The sequence below is a fragment of the Podarcis bocagei genome, assembly GCF_964188305.1.
Source record: "Podarcis bocagei genome assembly, chromosome: 13".
Taxonomy (NCBI): domain Eukaryota; kingdom Metazoa; phylum Chordata; class Lepidosauria; order Squamata; family Lacertidae; genus Podarcis; species Podarcis bocagei.
In genome coordinates, this window is record NC_138138.1 from 27,647,008 (window position 1) to 27,671,481 (window position 24,474).

Genomic DNA, 24,474 nt, shown 5'->3' on the forward strand with positions numbered 1-24,474 from the left:
CAGTAGTGGCGCCTGCCCTGTGGAATGCCCTCCCATCAGATTTCATGGAAATAAGCAACTATCTTACTTTTAAAAGACAGTGGAAGGAAGGGAAGTTTTTAATATTCATTTGGGAGCTGCCCAGAGTGGCTCGGGAAACCCAGCCAAATGGTAAAGGTATAGGGACCCCAGACCATTAGGTCCAGTCGTGGGGTTGCAGCGCTCATCTTGCTTTATTGGCTGAGGGAGCCGGTGTACCGCTTCCGGGTCATGTGGCCAGCATGACCAAGCCGCTTCTGGCGAACCAGAGCAGCGCACGGAAACGCTGTTTACCTTCCCGCCGGAGCGGTACCTATTTATCTACTTGCACTTTGACGTGCTTTCGAACTGCTAGGTTGGCAGGAGCAGGGACCGAGCAATGGGAGCTCACCCTGACGTGGGGATTCGAACCACCGACCTTCTGATCGGCAAGTCCTAGGCTCTATGGTTTAACCCGCAGCACCACCCGTGTCCCAGCCAGATGGGCGGGGTATAAATAATAATATATTATTATTATTATTATTATTATTATTATTGTTGTTGTTGTTGTTGTTGTTGTTGTTGTTGTTGTTGTTGTTGGTGGTGGTGGTGGTGGTGGTGTTGGTGTTGGTGTTGGTGTTGGTGTTGGTGTTGCCCTGTACCCTTTCAAGCCATGAAAACTAGAGTCTTTCCTTCCTTCCTTCCCTTTCTTTCTTTCTTGTGAAAACATTTTGCTGAGCGCTTTTTTTCATGTGAAATAATGATAGCTGAAAGCTAGAAGCAATAAGACATGGGAAGTTAAAAAATGACCACAAATTGCAAATGCTGTTAGAGGCAAACTTTGGGAATGAAACATGGGAGTCCTTCCAGCCCATCTCCAAGGCCCTCCTAGAACTTCAAAGCTGAATTTCCACAAACACTAACAAGAAACATATTTTTATGCATCAAGGCAGTAAAAACGGCACAGTTTCACAACCCAAATGCAAGCTTCTAGGGTTCACTCCATTAAACCACAAGCTTGGCTTTTCTCATATTGCCCCAGCAATATGTTGTTTCCCCCCGTTGAGGCCGCCTTACAAGCTTAGCGTGACATCTTGTGTGCTGGGGTACACAAGGGATGATGGGGTCCGGGGAGTGGAGTGGGAGTGGAAGAATGCATTTATTGATGTAAACTTTAGGAGACATTCTCTGATTACTGATCTCCTGCAAATATGATGCTAGTTTCCCTGTACTCCATATACGGCATGAGAATGTCGTGGTTCAGGAAAACCCGCATCCAGTAGGAAAAAGCAATAAATAAATAAATAACCACTTGTCCTTCTTTGGAGCTGATGTGTGTTTCTTTGTCCATTAGGCTGTCTGTGTGGTGTGCCTCCAGCTCTTACTCCTCCCACAACAAGGGGCAGACTTCGGCTTGGCAGCGCAAGAGGCACCGAGAAGATATAGAGGTAAACTGCTGTTCCCACAAGGATGTTGGGAAAAGGAAAACAGGCCGCAGTGGATTGATAAGTGCAATTGGAGTGGCTGGATTTGAAGAGGCAAGAGGAATGACTGGGGGAAGGAGAATTGTGCAAAAAAGCAAACTTGTACAATTTTCAGTTGTAAAATTTAATTATGATTTTTCATTTTAAAAATTTAATCGCAATTTTAAATTGCAAGCTTAGAGATTGTAGCAAAGGAATTGTCTTTCCTTGACCTCTAAGAACATTAGAAACCAGCAACACCTTATTGGATCAGACCAAGGATTCAAATCAACTAGCGTTTTGTTTCCAGGAACAGCCAGTCAGTTGCCTCCGAGAGGCTCAGAAAAAGGGCATGGAAGTGACAACGTTCCCTTAATTTACGTTTCCAAAATCAACCTGGTATTGAGGTTCTTTTTCACTACCACGACTAATAGCTGTTGATAGACGTGTACTTCATGAATTTGTCAATCCTTCAATAAGGTGATCTGATCATGGTTAGCTATCTTCCCCGCCCCTTCTGATATTGTGTAGCATCTTGGACTGCATGCAACCCTATCGGAAACAATTTTGGACTTTAGTTTTCCTTACCTGCTTGCATTTTAAAAAAAATATGCAGACCCCTGAGATATGAAACTTTTTATGATACCAAAGTAACTCCCTATGTTCGCTAAGCTCTTGGGCAGGCATAGGCAAACTTGGCCCTCCAGATGTTTTGGGACTACAACTCCCATCATCCCTGACCACTGGTCCTGTTAGCTAGGGATGATGGGAATTGTAGTCCCAAAACACCTGGAGGGCCAAGTTTGCCTATGCCTGCTCTTGGGAACTTCAGATAACGTGGCTCTGCAGTGTTAGAAATTCCAAAAACAATTATTATTAAGTGAGCACACACAGAGAAAAAAAGTTCTGTATGAAAATAAGAGGGGAACAGGAAAGTCTTTTTTTTCTCATTCTATCCCTTGCTTCTTTGTGGATGCTTCTTCGGCTGATCCAGTGAAGAAGAAAAACCATAGTTCAGTAAGATTATATACTTGGGTTACAGGAGGCCCCAATTTCAGTCTTCAGCGTCTGCTGGTTGGGCTGCGAAAGACTTCTGCCTGAATCCTTGGAGAGACATGGCAAGTCAGGGTAGAAAATACTCTGCTAGGCGGACCGACAGTCTGACCTTGGTACAAAGCAAGCTTCCAGGCTGGTGACTGGGAGTGGCTGCCAAAACCATATAACACCAGCCCTGAGAGACCTACATTGGCTCCCAGCACGTTTCCGAGCACAGAGTGTTGGTGCTGACCTTTAAAGCCCTAAACAGCCTTGGCCCAGTATACCTGAAGGAGCGTCTCCATCCTCACCCTTCAGCCTGGACACTGAGGTTCAGCTCCCAGGGTCTTCTGGTGGTTCCCTCACTGCGAGAAATGAAGCTACAGGGAACCAGGCAGAGGGCCTGCTTGGTGGTGGCCCCTGCCCTGTGGAACGCCCTCCCATCAGATGTCAATGAAATAAACAACTACCTGACTTTTAGAAGACATCTGAAGGTACTCCTGTTTAGGAAAGTTTTCAATGTTTGGTGTTTTTCTTCTTCTTCTTCTTCTTCTTCTTCTTCTTCTTCTTCTTCTTCTTCTTTGAGCCACCAGAGTGGCTGGGGAAACCCAGCCAGATGGGTGAGGTATAAATTTATTATTATTATTATTATTATTATTATTATTATTATTATTCCTGTTTCCGTGAGATCAGTGTGCAAAAGCAGCTTGTTTCATTTGCAAATTGAACAGCCATTTTACAAACAAGAGGAGGATAGCATTTCATTTCTGCAGTGTGTCACATCCATTGTGGAGTAGCTCAGCCCTGTGAGGTAGGTTAGAACTGGAGCTTGAATTGGGGGCTTGTGGGTCACAGTTCAGTCTCAGGCATCACACTACAATGGCTCTCTGGCACCTCTTCTTCCTTCTTTTAAATATGCTGGTGAGAAATGGAGTATGTGAATCATCCTTTTTTTTGAGAGAGGCAAAGGTGAGACAGTACAAGTCCATACATGAATGACAAAATCAGGACCAGACCGCCTGCCTTATTCATGGTTGTGTATATCAGTAACCTTGATGGACTCTTTTCTGTCCTTTCGGTTCCTCTTCCAGGATTACACCAGTCTCTTCCCGTTGGATGATACCCAGCCTTCCAAACTGATGCGCCTGCTCAGCTCCAATGAGGAAGACACCAGCATCCTGTCTAGCCCCAGTAAGTGGAATCATGGTGAGAAAGCTTTTCCTGGAATTAATATGAATCCAAACAGGCTCCCTGGAAAAGACTGGCCAATCTTGAATCCATTCTAAACCTGACTAAAGCTCATTCCACTTCCTCTCTCTCTCTCTCTCCTTTTAACCACGTCAAAACAACAACTTCTCTCCATCTGGGAGGATTCAGATTAGATGGATCTATTTAAAACATTTTAATATTTTGCTTTTTTTTAAAAAAAAGTTATTTATTGTGAACTGTGCTTTCTCCAAGATAATAAATAAATAGGTATAAGCCACAGGGAATGAATGTGGGGATTACTTCAGGGAAAATTTAGGTGTGCTGTTTGGAATGGGTGGAGGCATCAGAGCTCAATGTAGATCACGTGCCAATGCAGCTCCTCAGCTATCTAGCAATTCTGGCCCTTATTGGAGGCTTCAACACATCATTTTGATTTGTAATTGTGCCCCCTGGGAGGGTATGCTATCAGGAGCATGTAAAGGTAAAGGTTCCTACCTTACTGCCTTTTTAAAAGTTAAGGATAGCGGCGCAGCGCAGAACACTGTCGGCAGTGGAAGTGTCCAAAACAGAGTCTGGCTCAGCGTAGGCATCCAACTCGGATGGAAGAATCTCTTGATATGAAGGAAGACATGGCGCAGGAACTAAAAACCAAAAACTACTAGATGGAAGAAAGACAAAAGTCCCTACCAGAGAAGAATGGCAGGTTAAGTTGATGGATTATGCTGAAATGGCAAAAATGACCGGAAGAAATCAGAAATCAGGAAGACCAAAATTTCAATAAGGAATGGGGAAAATGTATAATTTATCTTAAAAACCATTGTGTAAACAGCTAAAATCATTAGTAGGATTGGAATAACACTTGTAGTTTAATGTTGAGTTTTGGATATAATGGAGATGTAAAAGGTTTGCGTTATTATAAAAGATGCAGGAGGAAATGGTTAACACAAGGACCCACAAAGGGGAGGAAGGAAGTTCAGGAGTTTCTTTGGAATCTTGTTTTTATGTTGGTTGCTGGATAATTGACTGTAAAACTTTAAACTGAAAAACTAAATATTTTTTTTAAACTAAAAACTAAAACTAAAAACTACTTAGAAACCACAGAGACCTGGGTGGGCTGTGTCCAGGAGGAGCTGTAAAAGCTAGTAAAAGGTGCTTCATGCCACAAATCCCACTTGGGCTTTCTGTGTTCTGGGGAACCAAGAGCCACATGCAAAGAGAAAGGCCACTTTCCTATGCAGCTCCAGTAATCAGCTCACAGATGAGAACCAGGAGATCAAATGATCAGTAACTTTGTCAGTAGGGGAAACTGGTGACCTCTTGTTTATAGATATGGAGAACATCACTGCTCATCACCTTGGATTCTTGCCCGGTGATTCAGAGATCTTGTTTTTGTATATTTCCATTGCTCTCGAGGCCCGTGATTTCCCTTTATTTCGTTATCCTTTTGTTGTGGTTTTACTTTTGTCTACATAACAATGCAATTGGGGAGTTTTCTCTCCCTAATTCCTCCTGTCATAGCAGTGATTTGGCACACCCGTGTTTCCTCTCTGATTTGCATACGAGATTATTTACAACCAAGCCTCTATCCTTGATCCAGCTATGAATCAGAGGGAGTGTTGGAATTTAACTTCCTTTCTTGCAGAATCATTGCATCTGATTCCACTCTCAGGGCAGTTCCATGGCAGAATTGTGGAAATGGATAGAGAAGGTCTGTGAAACCCACCATCCAAGGCTGGACTGCTTAGCTTTTAAACACTTGGTGGTGCAGTTGATTTTGTAACATATCTTTGTGCATTCCTCAGTTATGCCACATAGAACAGATCTGGGCCCAATTGGCACTGGGTTTAACAGTTGACCAATCTCTGTGTTCATTTCTTCTTAAAAAAAGAAGTTTCTAGTCCTCTTGGGATATTTGCAGCAGGTACTCAATCACACCTTGTTCATTTTTTAGTGTTCTAACATGCAATGTGGTAAGATGAAGTTAAATCTTTACATTTACATGGTGCAGGGGTGGGGAACTGGATATAACTAGTGGGCCAGATCATTCTCCCTCTCTCTACCAACAGCCAGGTCCAGATTTGACAAGTGGGCAGGGCCACCACCTGTCATTCACCTGACATCACACAATGACATCAAGTGACCCTTATTTGCCCACATGGTTTGAAATCAATGTGCAGCAGAGGGACAGCCTTCAAAGTGCCAGTGATTAACTGATCGTCGGATCTTGGGAATCCCCTTGCAAACTGCTCTGGAAGACCAGATGATCTTGCTGGATCTTGACGAACTCTTCACAGGACTCGATGATCAGCTGATTCTTGAATGTTGCAAAGCCCTGTGCGCAGTGCTTTGCTGGTGCCACCAATCAGCTGATCGCCAATGCTGCGAACCCCCATTTGGCTTGAGCCAGGTCTTTATGCATCCCATACCTGACATCAGGCATAGGGCAGGTGCACATGGCTTGTCCAAAACGGCCTCACAGAACAAATTGGGGGCAGTGGGCTGGCAAAGCCTAATTATGCTTGCAGGCTGGAGCTTCCGCACCCCTGACAGACTGCTTTCATATGCCAAAATTATTCCACTTACATTACTATGTTGTAATCCTTCCAGTAGTCGTGCATAGTAGGTCAGTGCTGTTATCCCCATATTGCAGATGGGGGGCTATTGCCTGAGAGAAAATGGCCTGAGGCCTTGTGGAGGTAACATACGTTGAACACTTGGAAATACTAAATTGTGGTGCTGTTAGTTTAGTGTAATGTTGTTGAACATTAGGATGGTGATCCAACATGATCAAAGTGACTTGCCAGAAACCTGCTGCTGCTGCTGCTGCCATCTTGTCACCCCAAGCCCCTCAGGCAGCCATTAGAAAAGGGAAGGAAGGTCCAATTCAAAGGCATTTCCTGTTTGGGATGCAAGTAGTCACCAAATTCTGGTATTTTCTCTACTTTCAGCAGACCGCACGATGAGCACTTCGCTGTCCGCCTCGCAGCTGCACACAGTCAGCATGAGAGATCCTCTCAACAGAGTCCTAGGTAAGCCTCTTCAGTCCTAGCTAAGCGGAGGGGGAAGTTATAGAAGCAGGCCAGGCACCCAGCTGGCCGGGTTGAAATGTAGCTCAGTTTATGTGGGGCTTCGTTTGATGATCACTAGGGGTTCAGCTGTGAAACCTACTTTTGAACGTTTCATGAAATGATAGAGGCGGAAGGGGTCTTTGCAGTCATCTTGTCCAAACCCCCCCCCATATCAATGCACGATCTGCAGTGTAGAATAAAATGGCAACATCCCTGCCAGGTGGTCATCTAGACTTCGCTTAAATCAAAGCAGGGGAACCTATCCCCTCCTGAGGCAGTCTGTTCCACTGTCAAGGCAGCACTATGTTAAATCTCTCCAGTACCATGGACTCCCTGCTTGGTGGCCTTGGGCAAGCCACAGCCTGCTGTCGTGCGGTTACTGATGTTGGGATAAACTGAATCGTGGCTGCCAAACGAAAACCTGTTGGAGATATAACTGCAACAATATCACTTTGCGGGGGTTTTGTAAGGATCACAGAGAAAAGATGCACTTGAAATTCTATCTATAGATATAGATGCATGTATGTATGGTGAATATTACTATTAACATTATTATAGTCGTACCTTGGAAGTTGAATGGAATCTGTTCCGGAAGTCCGTTCGACTTCCAAAGCGTTCGACTTCCAAAGCGCAGCTTCTGATTGGCTGCAGGAAGCTCCTGAAGCCTATCGGAAGCCACGGAAGCCCCATCGGACGTTCAGCTTCCAAAAGAACATTCAAAAACCAGAACAGTCACTTCTGGGTTTCGATCGTTCGGGAGTCAAAATGTTTGAGAACTAGGGTGTTCGAAAACCAAAGTATGACTGTACAGTGGTACCTCGGGTTACAGATGCTTCAGGTTACAGACGCTTCAGGTTACAGACTCAACTAACCCAGAAATAGTACCTCGGGTTAAGAACTTTGCTTCAGAAATTGCGTGGCGGCAGAACAGAAATTGCATGGTGGCAGCGGGAGGCCCCATTAGTTAAAGTGGTACCTCAGGTTAAGAACAGTTTCAGGTTAAGAACAGACCTCTAGAACGAATTAAGTCCTTAACCCGAGGTACCACTGTATTTTAAAAAGCTGAAAAATAGTTTAGAGGAGACAATGCTTAGTTCCTCCCTCTTCTGCTCCCCAGCCAACCTCTTCCTGCTGATTTCTTCCATCTTGGGAGCCAAGACAGCTGGGACACACACACAGTTTGTTCAGTGGTTCATGGAGGAGTGCGTAGACTGCTTGGAGCAAGGAAGCCGTGGCAGCATCCTCCAGTTCATGCCCTTCACCATGGTGAGCGACTCCCAATTTCCTCTTGAAGATTTCTGTAGTCTCTCTTCGGGCTCTTGGTCCATTGCTGCTCTCTAGGAAAGCTTTTGGCTTATAGGGGGTTGCAGGCAGACTTCTTTCCACGTGACCTGAGTAAAGGCCCATTCCCTGCAGTTTTTCTCACTCAGCAGTCACAACTCAACATGGCCCCTGGGAAATAAGGAATCATTAAGGGAAGCCACCTCCATACCTTTGGGTGCCCTATTTTAGCCCCTTGAACTTCTGAGCCATGTGGAAAGAACTGTCACCTGGATCTCGGTCCTAGTTGGTTCTTTGCACTTCAAAGTTCAGTTTTGGATTAATTTAACAGATAGAGAGCCACATAATGTTAGGGGGGTTTGCTTCCAAAGTGGCTAAACAGTGGTGTACAAAACAGGTGGGTTTTGTGTGTGGCGATGATGCACTATATGCCAGCAAAAGTGTTACTATGAGCTAGGTGGGGGGGGGGTGCCTTATAAGTACCCAACAGTCGTATGACCTGGCCCAGAAAGGCACAAGCAAATCTTCCCTTTGCAGTTCCCCAATGCATGTAGACCAGTCTTCTCCAACTTGGTGCCCTCCAGATGTTGCTGGACTGCAGCTCCTATCTTCCCTGACCGTTGGCATTGTTGGCTGAGACTGGTGGGAGACATAGTATAAAACATCTGGAGAGCACCAGATGGAGGAAGGCTGGTACAGATGATCCATATGAATCCCAAGAGTTCAAGTCTCTGGTTCTCTGTTGTTAGGAAAGGCAAACACTAGAGGGAGTCTGTTGGCAGGAATTGACAGCTCCAGAAACAATGACAGAGGAGTAAGTGAGGGTCACCCTAAGCTGCAATCCTGTGTACAATTACTTGGTGTAAAGCCCATTGAACACAGTGGGACTTAACTGCTGATTAAGCTTGCATAGGAATGTACCATTAAACACATATCGTAGGTTGAGAGAAAATGTACTCAAGGAACATAATTGATCCATTTCTTTGACTCGAACATGCACATACCTTCCTCTTTGAAGAAGCACTAGAGATGTGAGTTTTGCAGAAATATGAAGGTGGGAATTGTCCCCAGCTTTTGATGATGTCTGTTGTGTGCATGTAAAACTATATGTTTAAAGCTTTATTGAGTTTGCACATTACAGAATGTTGGGGTTGATGTATAATGTAATTCTGCAGACTTTTCAAAATCATGTGTATAGAAAAACAGTTGAGAGGGAACAATTGTTGAAAGGAACAAAATAATAATAACTGTTGTCATTATTATATTTATTCTGCTTTACCTGTTATTCCACTTTGAGCATAACAGGTAAGGTTCCAGTATCTCCTCAGCTACTGTTAATCCTATGCTGGGAGTGCCTAGGCCAGAAGGTATAAATTCTCAATATCAACCTCTTCTTAAAGGGAAAAAGATCTCATGGGGAAATCTACTCCCTCACCACCCTGGAATTTCCAGCTTCCTCAGCATCCAAAAGACTCTGGGAAAAGAGGGTTGTGTAAAGGCCAATTAAAGATTTTCATGCCTTGAGGAAAAGCAGAAAGGAAGAAGCCCAGGCCAGGGAGTTTAGGTCATCAGCTCCTGAACAAACTTCCAGTAGCCTGAGATATGCCTGCTGTTCTCTTGTAACTCTCCTTATCCCCTGTATTTCAAATTTGTTTACTGCCCACAATGCCTTGGCAGAAAGACAATAAAAAAATTTATGGCTTACAATTCCATGAATCATGCCCAAGTCTGCTAATATTTACAGGTGCAGTAAATAAATATACAGTGGTGCCCCGCAAGATGAATGCCTCGCAAGACAGAAAACTCGCTAGACGAAAGAGTTTTCCGTTTTGGAGGTGCTTCGCAAAATGAATCTCCTATGGGCTTGCTTCGCAAGACGACAATGTCTTGCGTGTTCCTGCTGGTTTTTCCCCCCTCCCCCCCTTTTCCTAAGCCGCTTATCAGCTGATCCGATCAGCAGATAAGCCGCTAAAAGCAGCTAAAAGCCGCTAATAGCGCTAAGCCGCTTATCAGCTGATCCGATCAGCAGATAAGCCGCTAAAAGCTGTTAATAGCGCTAAGCCGCTTATCAGCTGATCTGATCAGCAGATAAGCCACTAAAAGCCTCTAAAAGCCGCTAATAGCGCTAATCCGCTAATCCTTCAATGGGCTTGCTTCGCAAGACGAAAAAAACTGCTAGATGAAGAGAATCACAGAACGGATTCTTTTCGTCTTGCGAGGCACCACTGTAAACACCCCTGCACGCGGTATGAGACACAGGCTAGGCAGTGCTTCTGGACCAGTGCCACAAGCTCTCTTGAGTTGTTTCTTTGCCATGGAGGGAAATGGGTCGCTAAAGAGGAACCTACACTACACCCCAGAGCTCACTCTGCTAGTATCTACTTGCCACTGACATGTCTTCCTTGACCTCTTTCCCCTTCTTTACTTCTGGGCAGGTGTCGGAGTTGGTGAAAGCATCCACCATGTCTAGCCCAAGAATTGTGCTGGCCATCACGGATCTCAGCTTGCCTCTGGGACGCAGGGTGGCAGCCAAAGCCATCGCTGCCTTATGAGCATCCCGTGGGCCCTGCTGCGGGTGAGATGGGGAACCCTAAGATCAAAATCCCACCGATGCGATAATGGAGAACACTCTCTGTTCCAAGGAAGCTACCACGTGGCGTGCGTTGAATTGTGTACATGCTCTACAGAAGTGAGCATTGCTGTGATGAGAAAATACGCCGGGGCAGACCTCTGAGTCGGTTTCCAAGGCATCTCAAGACTGTCCTTCCAGTTGGTTTGGAGTCCCCATGGTTGCCATCCCAGCTTTTCCAAGGATCCTTGGCATTCCAAGTCTTTCAAGCCACACTTCCACTTCTCACACATGTGACGTCTGAATGTGTCCATCAGTTTTTGCTAATACTCCCCCCCCCCTTTTGTTTGTCTTGTTTTATATATTCCTGGGTGTATCTTTTTCTCTTTAATAATCAAATACTTGAACAAAACTACATTTACAAGCAGCACATCCCATTACAAGGTGTCTCAGAAGTGCCATGGTTTTTGATATTTTAGCAGTATGTTTAAAAAAGTTGCAGAAATCATTATGAAAACAGCTATATTATTTTATATATGTGTGTGTGTATATATATATATATATATATATATAGTTTTTATTCATTTTCAACAATATAGCAGTTCAACAATGTATAACATGTATTGTCAATCTAAAAAATACAAAAACAAATTAAAAAAGTTTCTGATCAAGACATCATTATAATTACATTTAACAATTTTCTAATTAGGTCCATTATGTTTCAGCATGGAAAAAGCCAGCCTAGTCTGGGGCAACCAGTTTGTACAGTAAGTGTTTTATATGATTGGCTAGCACAGAGGTAAATATCTTATAATCTTGATTTATCAAATAACTTTATTCTATACCACTATTTTCCTCTTCAGGGAATATAGAGGCTGAATTTAGTAAACAGGAGAATGCTGACAATCCTACATGCTTCCCCTCCTTGTCTTTGTGTATATAAGTTTAGACAATTTCAGTTGCTTTTTTGTATAAATACTGGGGAGAATCCTTTTTGTCCCCTCTTAATAAATTCGTATGGTGAAACACAGAGCTATGTTTATCCCCTGGTTCCATGATCATACCTTGGAAGCAGAGAGTTTGGGATTGCACACATAACTGAACATCCTGGGAATCTCAGCAAATTTCTAATTATTATGGATGCAAAAATAGGCTTTGAAAAGGAGGCCGTTTTTGGTTGGACTCCCAGGAGCTTAGATAGGATAGTGTCGGACTATTGAGCAGAGGTTCTAAGGCCCCCAACCTCATTTTATTTCGCCCTCAGCACGTTAAAATTAACAGGGAGTCTTTTGTTAGCTTTATTACGGCATAAGCTTTCGTGAACTGGAGCCTACCATCGAAAAAATCTTACACTGTATTAAATTTGTTAGTCTTTAAGATGCTACTAGACTTTGATTTTTCTGCTACAGCAGCCTAACCTGGTTACCCTTCTGGAAAAATGTTTGCCTTAAAATTGGTTGCCTTTACATTCCTGATCTAGGATTTCTGTAGATGAGGAAGTGCCACTAAACCCCTATGGTTTCCTGGAAATTCCAGAATTTGTGAATGTGATTGCTCACAATGTGATTGTAAACCATTTGTCTTATTTTATTGCACACATGAGTAATAGGCAGTTCATCCTGCATTCCTTCTGATTCTTGTGACAAGGTCAAGGGGTGGTGGGGTTTTTTTAATTACCTTTGGAATTGTTTCCTTGCAATATACCATGGAAGACTTGGTGAGGATCATTAAGGAGATAGCTGTAAAGATTATTGCGACCACCAGTTGATTTCTTTGTGACATGGCTTGAACCTGCCTCCCAATGTGTAGCAGATTGCGTTTGAGTTCTAGCAAGTTGGACATGGGATGTCAGAGAGTTGGGTGGCTTAAAAATTGGGGAAGAAGAGTCTGACCGACAGACTCCGCCAGAGGCTTTGTGTCATGCACTTATATGCCACACAGCCGGGACAGTTTGCTAATGAAAGTGGTGGGGTTGCTGATCTAGAACCCAACCATTTTCATGCTGGGTGAAACTCAAAGCCGAAAACAGTAAGGCTTTGTGATGACGTTGGCCCCACCCTACTTCCACACGCATTGTAGGGTGGCATCATCCTGGCAAAACTGCAGCCATGTCAGATAGACTCCCACCTAGCCTCAAGCAACTTGTGGGTGGAGGGAAAAGTTGTCCAGAATCCATTCATGGAGATGAATGGGCTTTGCTCATTTGGTGGGGGTGGAATTCAATTGTCCCTGTTCTGCAAGGAAGCGGTTTTGCCTCCAGATCAAAACTGGTTAATTAAGTGCATACAGAAGAAATATGGGCAGGAAATTCAAGCAAGTGGATGAAGCTGTAGTTGCTTGGTGAAGGTGCATGAAAACCCCTGCCCACGGAACTGTCCAACCTGAGGGATGGGGTGACAATTCCTTCCCCACCACAAGTACCATTCCTGTCCTGAGCCAATATTTGTTTGCTAAAAGCAGTGTCAGTGCAGAAGGGCCGAAAAGAGTATCTTATGAAACTTATTCTGACACTTCCGGCTAACGTCCAAAGCATCAGACTCCAGCTGCTTTGCCTGCAGAAAGATGTTGCAGGGGGCTTAATATTTAGTTATGTTCTCTACAGCCATGGCAGGCACTGCAACCTGCCAAAGCTTGACCTCTCCCCCAAAGGCGCACTCCTCCATTGTCTCCTGAAACGGACCGATGAAAGCTACATATTACCTATCTATATGAATGCATCCATATAGCCTGCAGTCTAAGTGATACAATCCATTCTGCCACCTCATTCCTTCCTCATTGTGCTGCATGTGTAGACCAAGCCTGAGCTGGATGCACATCTAAAACTTGCGCATGTTCCCACAGCTAAGATGCCAAATCATCAATCTGGACATAACCCACAGGCATGGAAAGAAGAGTCACTCATGCATTCTCTTTTCCCCATCCTGCCCTCTTTCCTTCTGTATGAGATCCAAATATTATTTGGGGCTTAGTCTAATGATATGTTTAGTGGTTCAGAAGTCCCTGATACCTTATAGTATCCTGGGAAATTCCCAGGATCTTCAGTAAGCCCTTCCTGATCTTCCATTGGATCCAGTAATATCTGAGTGTAATTTACAGGTATTCCTAAAGCCGTTTCATTCAGGATATCCTGGGTGTCATAGCAGCTCTTGCACATTTGCGTCAAGCGTTTCCCAATATGAATCATGAAACCCCAGAGAGTCTGAGGCATTCTGGACACGAGCAGGACCTAAGCATGAGGTAAGGCAACCTCACCACCTGCAAGCCATGCTTGTGGGAATTGCCTGTGATGTACAAAGAAGACGGCAAAGGAAAAACTGGGAACGAGCAGGGCTTCCAATCAGATTCTGGACTATTTGTTTGGCTGGCGCATGGCAACACCCCCATGTCTCAATCACACACAGGCACACAGCCAGCGCACAGCTAGGCTGAAAGAGATTGCCAACCAATCGCTGCAAACTGGACTCTGCTGATATGTAGTCCATACAAATTTTAATGGGAATTGTGATCTGAACTCGGTAGAGTGGTCAGCCTTTTGCCTGGTTGGCTTGGTGAAACCTGTAAAAGGGACCCTAGTGGATTTGGAGTCGATGCTGTTCTTGGAGTCTGGGTTGTGTTTCCTTCCTGTTTGGCTGGGTGAGGAAGCAACAACTGACCCCAGATCATCGTCCAGAACACTGTTGGTTGCCAGGATTTGCACTGGAGCAAGTACGCATGAAATTAATCTCAGGGTGACTCAAAGTAAAGTGGTTACACTCTGTATTGGAGAGTGCTTATGTCTGCTTCCCCCCCTTCTTATTTCCTGTGAACAAGATATAAATAGCAGCATGAGTGGTTGTCCAATTCTTATGTAACCCCCTAGAGTTGGAGTGACTTCTTCAAAACGAAAGAGTGGGCCATAAATCCCACAGCCCAGGGAGGGGATGATCAAGGTCTATTGCCTGTGACAGCAGTTGATTGACGTTGGTAGCGCAAGGGACCACAGAGGCCATAGTTGTAAATCTAGGGAGTTGAAATATGATGGAGGCCTTTGGCATGCGGAAAGTACGTCTGCAGAGCCTAGGCTCTAGCATGACAGGGTGTGATAAGAATGTGAAAAGAACATAGCCCAAATGAAGCAAACTACCAGCCCCTCTCCCTCCCCAGCTTCCTGTTAGAGACTGCAGTGGCCCAACAGCAGAAGTGAGTAGTCTGTGGGCTGTATCTGCATGCACCCCCAGCAAATTAGCAAATTTGAAAATCCAAACAGCTGCCAAAATAGCTACATCTCAAAACAGGGACATGTTTATTGTTTTGTAATCAGAACAGTGTATGCTTTCAGATTAGAGAAGTAGCACCTGATACTATGTTATATTGAGTTCTATTTTTCTATTGTGTATTGCATGTTTTTATTGAAGATACAGGGGCAAAATTATATGAAAGTCCAGCAGCTGTTTTATTTCCCTTGCATTTGGATACACTCTAAACCAGCAAAAGGAAAAACTAGAGATGATTGACGCACACAAACTGAGGAGAAACAGGTGACAGTTGCAAGCAAAAACTCTTTAAATGTCTTGTCTCATTCAAAATCCAAACATTTTAAAATTTTACCATCTTACAGCTGTCATTGTGCAGACTCTCTGTGCAAGATTTCATGAAGTTGGGACAAATAGTCAACACAAATAGAAATGGATAACTAAGGAGTATTCCAAGCCAGTGTGAAACTTACACATTTTCCAAAACTGCTTTTTTTATCCAAATTCATGGTCAGAGTTGTAAGCTTGTCTGGTTGACCTGTTGACCCAAACTGAAAGCAATGTTGGTTTGTGAGGCAACCAAGCTCTCCTCTTGAGAAGTTCAGTCCTTTTTGTTGGTAGCTTCAGATACTTCTCAACATTTTGCAACTCAAGACTTTCCTTCCCTTGGCCCAGCCTGTTGAAGCTAAGTCAAGCTGATGGGCTTGTCAAAACCGAGGTTAGGAAAATGTGATTTCTGCAGTGATCTGTCTGAACGTGTGAAAAGCAGAAGGAAATCCTTTCACTTTCTAAGAACGTGGCCTAGCAGAATACGTCATCAAGTCAAAATTTGGCAACAATGAGGAATGACTTCAAAGAATCCCACAGATGTCTGAGGGACCTCAAAGTAGGGTGGGGTGTCATGCTCATTTATGTGCCAAATATTGGTGCCCAAATTTCAAGCAGGAAGCTAAGAATGAGGGAGAGTGAACAACTACACAGTACCCAACTTTTCAACATCTGCTAACCCACTAGAGTGGTTGTATGTTAGATCATATCTGTGAAATCCAGCTTTCCTTGCCTCCTCAACCAAAGTCCTGTTCCTTCCTTCATAACAGTCAATTAGTTTAAACATTCCACTGGCCCCTTCAAATAATTTGTGACCAACCACAAAACTCGGAAAGCACCACTGTCAGGATGAAAAGATTGCCAGCAGCTTGAAATAAGAATAATGCCAGACCCAACACAGTCGGAACACATCCTCCTTTTGGGCTATTTTATTGGTGGTTCAAAATCAGTTGAAGTGAGTGTAGTAGTACATGTTAACATTTAAAGGCACCCGCCGTAAGTAAAAACCCCTTCCCCAAGATGATTAAGTCCAAAGTCCAAATTGCTTAACTGCACAGCTGTCTGGATTACATACTAAGGATATTCAACATAATGCTAAATCCTGATGTTTGGAAACAAGTAAACTTCCCCATCCCCATCTCCCCTTTCTGCTTTGCATTTTAAGGGTTTTTTCCTTGTTTGCTTTCCCACTCTCCTTATTGTTCCCCCCCCCCTTTCTTTCTGTTTTTCCAGTATTTGGTCTTAACCTTCCAACAATAAGCTCTTAACCTTTCGTTTTCTGCACCTCTCTGGTCCTGCAACCTAGGCAAACAGCAAGCAGGAAGTGCCACCGAATAATGTAGCAATTTTGGAAAACTTTCTGGTCTGGGGCTGATATGTCATGGCAAGCTGCCCAGGAAGTGGAAAAGTAGGTATGAACCAACAAGCTTCGACAGAGATCTGACCCTGTGACCGAGTTTGAGTAATCCTAGTGCAAAAGTCTCTTTGCCTCAGGAACCATACACGAATGTGTTGCACTTCTGAAAGGCCCAGGCCATTCCCACACCATACAATTAAAGTGCTATGATACCACTTTAAACAGTCGTGGCTTCCCTACAAAGAATTATGGGGGCTGCAGTTTGTTAAGGATGCTAAGAGTTGTTAGGACGCCCCTATTCATCCCACAGAGCTACAGTTCTAGGACTGGTCTACCAATCAATCCTTCCTTACAGGAAACTGACAGTTGTAGGTCTGTGAAGGGAATATAGACCTCCTCGCAATTCTCAGTATCCCAGCTGCTGCCCCTTCTCCCACTCCTGGCCACCAGCTCAGCTGCACCCAGATGTGGGCAGGGGGCTTGCCTGCTGCCACAGTTGATTTGCCTCAGGTGGCAAAATATATTGGGTCAGCCCTGGTTCCCAGGATTCAGGGAGCGGGAGGGATGTGCTTTAAAGGTATGGTGTCTGTGTGACTTGAGGTCTGTGGTCAGAGTCAGAAACTGGGATTGTAAGCCGGCAGACAGAGCAGTGGGAGAGCTGAGTCATGGGTCCTCCTCCCTCCAAATCAAGTAAATAAGATTTTAAGATGACTATATCGGAAACCTGGAGAAGTTTGTGGGTGGAACCACCTCCTCTTTTGCTGTTATTGGGGTGTAAGCTACATGTGGTGCTAAATGTGTTGCTGGAAATCTATTTCAGGCGTGTGACAAATTCAGGTTTAAGTCTGGACGCATTCCACACCAGCCCCATCACCTCAAGGAGCAAGATGCCCTGGCAGCCATCCAGCTGATAACTCAGCACCCAGGAGAAGTGTTTGCCTTCAGAGTAGGTTCAGCTAGCTCTGGAACATGTCTGAGAGCGACTTGAAGGTGTTTCTTGTTATTCTTGCCTTGACTATCTGGAGCTTCAAAAAAATGTTGCAGGGTGTGTTCGTGTGAGGATTCCCATTTTCTCTTCTGTAGTTTGCTGAAAGGTAGCCCAGCTCAGCTTATCCTGACTGTTGATTTCTCTCTGCAGTTTATTAACAGTTGAGGAATCGACTGCTAGTTCACAGTGTACAATCTGCAAATAATTGAGCCTGTACCATCTTCACATGTAACACTCACCAAATGTACACAACAACCGAGTGGTACAAACGAACAGGCGTGCACCCTTTCACACAACTACTTGCACATGTACAGAGGAAGCTTGTGGGTGTGTTCATTGTCATGTGTAGACAACTGTGGTGGTGAGGTGGCTGCCTAAAATGGCAAGTGCTGGGGACGGGGAATGGCAGCGAGGTGTTGGGAGGGGCATGTGCCACAGTGCCTTGCCCTGCATCTCTTTAGCCAGAAGTAGCCAACATGGTACCCTCAAAAAGTTGCTGGACTCCCAGTTCCCATCAGCCCCAGCCAGCATGGCCAATGGTCAGGGATGAGTCCCTGCCCTAAGCTAGCTTACTGCATTCAGGTGTGGTAAAGCTGCAGCTGCTGCTCCAGTCAGCCTCTTTAGGGGTGTGTGTGTGTGTGTGTGTGTGTGTGTGTGTGTGTGTGTGTGCCATTTTGTCCTTCAGGCAGCAAAATGTTTTGGGCCAGCCCTGCTTCTCAGCCTAGTGATTCTTCTGTCACGTTTCGTGTTAACCATCAAATGAGGGCCATGTGTAGGGAGAAAAAATATTGACAATTCTATTTTAACTGGTTTTAATTCTGAATTTTCTATTGTTGTTACCCGCCTTGGGACCTGCTTCTGAAGGGTGGGTAATAAATTTAGTAGCAGCAGTAATAATAATAATAATAATAATAATAATAATAATAATAATAATAATAATAATAAAAATCCTTGGCCCTGCAGCCATCTTCTCTTCAGCCACACCTTTTTAATAGTGCCCCTTCGTATATTTGGTATGTTCCAAACACAACTTGAAGAACCAAAATAAAGCTGTGTGCATACCATTTGTTTAAAGTACATCCCCATCCACCCTCACAAAGAACCCTGGGAACTGTAGCTCTCTCTAAGCGTGCTGGGAATTGTGAGGAACAAACTATAGTTCCCACAATTCTTTCGAGGCAGTGCTCTTTAAATTTACCTAGGCATATGGTAACTGAAGAATTTGGTTTCCTGGCAATCCCGGGATTGCCAGAAGGAATAGCGGTCACTGTTTTTAATGCCTTTAAATGTAATTGTTTTAGAATGTTTTCGCTTTGGAATTGTGGATCAGTTGGCGGCCCTGGGCTCCTTTGAGAGGGAAGGAGGAAAATATAAATCTAATAAATAAATGGATTTATGGCATGTACACAGCCTAAATTATAATTACTACAGTACTACAAACTAAAGAGAAAAAAGGGATGAGGCTTGTTATGTGCCACTCCTTTGGTATCAGCCACATCCACACCATACATTTAAAACTTTGACAGTCATAATTTCCCCCTCAAGGATCTCGGGTACTGTAGTTTACACCTCACAGAGCTACAACCCCCAGCACCCTTAATCTACAGTTCCCAGCCATGACTGCTATAGTAGTATAAATGTGCTTTAACCATATGGTGGCAATCCCTTCCTCTGAGGGCGTATTTTGCATCTTCTTTAAGGGGACCTTAATGGCAGGGGTAAGATGCCTCAAACCTGAGGGCCCAGTGTAGCCCTCTAGGCCTCTCTGTTTATTTTTCATATTAATTGTGTACAAATTTATAGACTGCTTCCCAGCATAAAGCCATATAAGGGCAAAATAAATCACAGAAGCACCAGCTCACAGGATAAAGCCAATTCAGCAAAGCCTGAGAACAGCCTCCTCAGGCCACAGCCACTCACGGGATCATGCCTACACATCCCTGAGGCACTTTTGCCTAGCTAGAAAGTGTTCGACTGTGACAATGCCTCTGGGTTTCCTGTATAGCGAGATATGTGTAGGGTGTGCATAGAAACTTACTGCTTTTGTGTAACTGGAATGTTGACTTTGGTACAAAGGTCAGAGTTGCATCCGTTTCTCTGCTCACTTTTGCCTCTGGTGTTATAAGAATTCTAAGGTCTCAGATATAAATTAAATGTTCATAAATGTACAAGGCAAACATACATAAGTATATAAACCACAATAAAAAAATTCCTTCCAGTAGCACCTTAAAGACCAACTAAGTTAGTTCTTGGTATGAGCTTTCGTATGCATGCACACGAAAGCTCATACCAAGAACTAACTTAGTTGGTCTTTAAGGTGCTACTGGAAGGAATTTTTTTATTTTGACTATGGCAGACCAACACGGCTACCTATCTGTAACTGTATATAAACCACGTGTCTGAAATAGTACAGGAGAGCAATCCTAAAGCCATTTTGACTCTCCCAGTGACCTCAAATATTTCTCTGCAAGGAGAAAGGAAATAGGAAAGCCTCCCCATTGTTGTTTGCTTACAAATCCTGTCTCAAGGGCGTATTTTTGTATGAATAGGGTGAGTCTGTGACCTGGATTCAGGAACTAAACTATTAACCATCACAAAAGAATGGCCAGACTGCCCAGGTAAAGCAATCAGTGACCGTTATAAGGTGTCCTGGCAGACAGGATTTCTGCTGTAGACCGCCTCCTGTGATGCATTTCTGCTGTAGACCGCCTCCTTCTGTGATGTATGTATGATGTTTTTCGGGGTGGTCTTGAGCTACAGGGGGGCACTTTCCTTTTTTTAAAAAAATATTTTTTATTACATTTTTCCAGATAAAGATACACAGTCAGATATACAAAGAAACAAGAATAATAAGAAAAGAAAAGAAAAGAAGATACATCATTTCAGAGCTTTTTTCAGTCTTCTACCGGACTTCCCCACATCTCCCTCACCATGCATTCTTAACAATAAAAATATCAGCAAATTATAACCTTGTTTCATGCGTTTCTTTTGTACTTTCAGATAATTACATTTTAAGTTTAAATTACTTAATATTAATTTACTCTAAAGGCAAATATAATGTTATTTTAAACATTTAAACATTAGTCCTTTCATTAATATAATTTAGTTTCATATATCATCCACTCTCATTGCTGGGGCTAACCTTTCCAGATCCTGCGGATTCTTATGATTCATATAACTTATAAAATTTTTGCAAATAGTCCTTAAATTTTCTCCAGTCCTCCTCCATTGTTTCTTCTCCCAAATCTCGGATCCTGGCAGTCATCTCGGCCAATTCCATATAGTCCATCAATTGCGTCTGCCACTCTTCCAGTGTGGGTAAATCTTGAGTCTTCCAATGTTTTGCGATAAGAATTCTTGCTGCTGTAGTTGCGTACATAAAAAACGTTCTATCCTTCTCTAACACCTTCTGGCCGACAATGCCCAAGAGAAAGGCCTCTGGTTTCTTAGGAAAGGTGTACTTAAACACCTTTTTTAACTCATTGTAAATCATTTCCCAAAAGGCCTTCACTTTTGGACAGGTCCACCATAGGTGAAAGAATGTCCCTTCAGCCTCCTTACATTTCCAACATTTATTATCAGACAAATGGTATATCTTAGCAAGCTTGACTGGGGTCATGTACCACCTGTATATCATTTTCATAATGTTTTCTTTCAAGGCATTACATGCCGTAAATTTCATACCGGTGGTCCATAACCTTTCCCAGTCTTCAAACATAATGTTGTACCCAATGTCTTGAGCCCATTTTATCATGGCTGATTTAACTGTCTCATCCTGAGTGTTCCATTTAAGCAGCAAGTTATACATTCTTGATAATAGCTTAGTCTTTGGTTCTAACAGTTCTGTCTCTAGTTTCGATTTTTCCACCTGGAATCCTGTTTTTTTTATCCAACTTAAACACCTCTTGGATTTGAGCATAATGAAACCAGTCTTGCACCTTGTTCTTTAGTTTTTCATAGCTCTGTAACCTCCAATTATCTCCAATTTTTTCTACTATTTCCCCATATTTCAGCCAACCGGCCTCCATATTGGGTTTTTTTCGGGCCTTAGCCTCCACTGGTGATAACCACCTCGGGGTCTTACTTTCTAATAAGTCTTTATATTTAGTCCAGACCATAAATATTGCTTTTCTGACAATATGGTTTTTAAACATTTTGTGAGTCCTTGCCTTGTCGTACCACAGATATGCATGCCATCCTAACGAATTATTAAACCCTTCCAGATCTAGGACATCCGTGTTCTCTAAAAGCAACCAATCTTTCATCCAGCAGAAGGCTGCAGCTTCGTAATATAACCTTAAGTCTGGCAGGGCAAACCCCCCTCTTTCTTTTGCATCAGTTAGTATTTTAAACTTTATTCTGGGCTTTTTGCCCTGCCAAACAAACTTTGAGATATCCTTCTGCCACTTTCCAAAACATTCCACTCTGTCCACGATTTGTAGGGTTTGAAACAAGAACAACATCTTTGGCAAAACATTCATTTTTATAGCTGCTATTCGACCCAACAAGGAAAGTTTCAGTCTTGACCAAGTTTCCAAGTCCTTTTTAACTTCTGACCAACACTTTTCATAGTTATCTTTAAATAAGTTCAAATTTTTGGAAGACAAGTTGACCCCCAGGTATTTCACTTTTTTAACCACATTTAACTCTGTTTCCCTCTGAAACCCATCTGTTTCTAAAGGTGTCAAGTTTTTTCCCAGAACTTTAGTTTTTTGTTTGTTCAACTTAAATCCCGCCACCCGACCAAACTCATGAATCAGCTCTAAAACTCTTTTTGTACTAGGTTCTGGCTCCTGTAGTGTTAAAACCAAGTCATCTGCAAAAGCTTTCAGTTTATATTGTTTCACTCCGACCCGTACTCCTTGGACCAGCCGGTCCTCCCTAATCATATTCAAAAGCACCTCCAGGACTGAGATAAATAATAGAGGGGAAAGAGGGCACCCCTGTCATGTTCCTTTTTCAATTTTAAACTCTTCTGTCACCACATTGTTCACTATCAACTTAGCTTTTTGTTCTGAGTAAATTGCTTCTAAACCATTTTCAAACCCCCGTCCCACTCCCATCCCTTCCAAGTTTTTCTTCATGAACTTCCAAGAGATGTTGTCAAAGGCCTTCTCCGCATCAATAAAAATTAACACTGCTTTAGTGTTAATATTGGTTTGCAAAAGTTCCAGAATATCAATGATGTTCCTGGTATTGTCAAACAAGTGTCTGCCTGGGAGAAAGCCTGCCTGGTCCTTATGAATTACTTCATTTAATACCTTTTTAAGTCTACTTGCCAAAATGTCCGCAAAAATTTTGTAATCCACATTTTGGAGTGAGATGGGACGGTAGTTCTTAAGCTGGGTCTTTTCAGTTTCCGATTTGGGTATCAATGTGATGAAAGCTTCTTTCCACGTTTCCGGTGCCCTCCCTCCCTCCATAATCTGATTGCAAACCTCCATTAGTGGTTGTGTCAAATAGTCTTTTAATATCTTATAATACTTGGAGGTAAGTCCATCTGGGCCTGGAGATTTGCCTAGTTGCATATTCTGAATGGCACCCTCGATTTCCTGTTGTGTTATTCTGTAGTTCAAGATTGATCTCTTCTCCTGAGATAGTAGATAGGTAGCCGTGTTGGTCTGCCATAGTCAAAATAAAAAAATTCCTTCCAGTAGCACCTTAAAGACCAACTAAGTTAGTTCTTGGTATGAGCTTTCGTGTGCATGCACACTTCTTCAGATACACAGTATCTGAAGAAGTGTGCATGCACACGAAAGCTCATACCAAGAACTAACTTAGTTGGTCTTTAAGGTGCTACTGGAAGGAATTTTTTTATTTCTCCTGAGATAGTTTTGGTAAGCCATTAACTTTTAAGAATTGATCTATCTCAGATACTTCCTCAGGCCCTTGCGTATACAGTTTTTTGAAATATTTCTGGAAACACTTTCTAATTTCATCTGGTTTCTGAATATTTCTCCCCTCAACCTCTAGATTAGTAACAAAGTTCAATTTTTGTCTCTTTTTCAACTGTCATGCTAGCAGTTTTCCACATTTATTCGCCAATTCAAATGATCTTTGTTTCATTTGTTTAATTTTCCATTCCACTTCTTGATTTATCAGTTTCATATATTGTGTTTGGTGAAATTTGATTTCTCTTAGAATCTCTTTTGATTTTGGTTTTAATCTCAATTTTTTCTCTCCATCTCTTATCTTCTCTAGTATCTTGTCCTTTTTTCCATTCCAGAGTTTTTTCTTGATCGTATTCTGTTGTATCAGAAACCCTCTCATTACAACTTTACTTGCGTCCCAGATTGTTCTTTTTTCCACCGAGGTGTTCAAATTAATTTCAAAGTAGTCCTTTAAAGTTTTTTGGGCCTTCTTTACAATCTCTTGATCTCTTAGTAAGGTGTCATTTACAGGGGGGCACTTTCCAAAGTCTATGTAAGGGCTTGTGCACGACTGATCTGGGTTCTCTCGCTCCTGTGTGTGGGGAGTGGGGACCATGTTGCAACAGTACTTTTCTATTGCATTAAAGATCAGGCTTACTAGCTGCTTTGCTTCTCAATATTCTCTGGCTGGCCTCTGTTATTTTCTCCTACCAATAGGGAACCCACTTAAGGACTCTATACACAGTGGTAACTCTGCTTAAGAACTTAATTCGTTCTGGAGGTCCGTTCTTAACCTGAAACCATTCTTAACCTGAGGTACCAATTTAGTTAATGGGGCCTCTCACTGCTGCCGTGTGATTTCTGTTCTCATCCTGAGGTAAAGTTCTTAACCCGAGGTACTATTTCTGGGTTAGTGGAGTCTGTAACCTGAAGCGTCTGTAACCTGAGGTACCACTGTACGGGCTCTTGGATACCCCATAAGGGGAAAGGAGTTTTTCCCCCCTTATAACACTGGCAACACCTCCTTTTTGCCTCTGGCCCTGCTCACCACAAGCATTTGGCCCCTGTAAGGTTACCC

General features: G+C 43.1%; 1 protein-coding gene and 1 long non-coding RNA gene across 11 annotated transcripts in view; one reads left to right on the forward strand and one right to left on the reverse strand.

Moving 5' to 3' along the window:
* The window catches only part of MED24 (mediator complex subunit 24), a 51,039-nt gene extending 39,422 nt beyond the window's left edge, over nt 1–11,617 (forward strand). For 4 of the 10 annotated variants that reach the window (XM_081168642.1, XM_081168648.1, XM_081168644.1 and 1 more), the window contains 5 exons: nt 1,352–1,445; nt 3,587–3,701; nt 6,653–6,733; nt 7,890–8,038; nt 10,489–11,617. In XM_081168642.1, coding sequence (XP_081024768.1) covers nt 1,352–1,445; nt 3,587–3,701; nt 6,653–6,733; nt 7,890–8,038; nt 10,489–10,605 — 556 coding nt within the window. In that variant the 3' untranslated portion in view covers nt 10,606–11,617. The remainder of the gene's footprint in view (nt 1–1,351; nt 1,446–3,586; nt 3,702–6,652; nt 6,734–7,889; nt 8,039–10,488) is intronic. The other 6 variants (XM_081168646.1, XM_081168649.1, XM_081168647.1 and 3 more) reach the window with 4 other exon arrangements.
* LOC308572555 lies at nt 11,170–19,717 on the reverse strand. Its single transcript, XR_014001805.1, has 2 exons — nt 19,389–19,717; nt 11,170–17,670 (listed from the first exon to the last, which is right to left on the reverse strand). It is a non-coding gene; the product is annotated as an uncharacterized lncRNA (long non-coding RNA).
* Between the last annotated feature and the right edge of the window lie 4,757 nt (nt 19,718–24,474).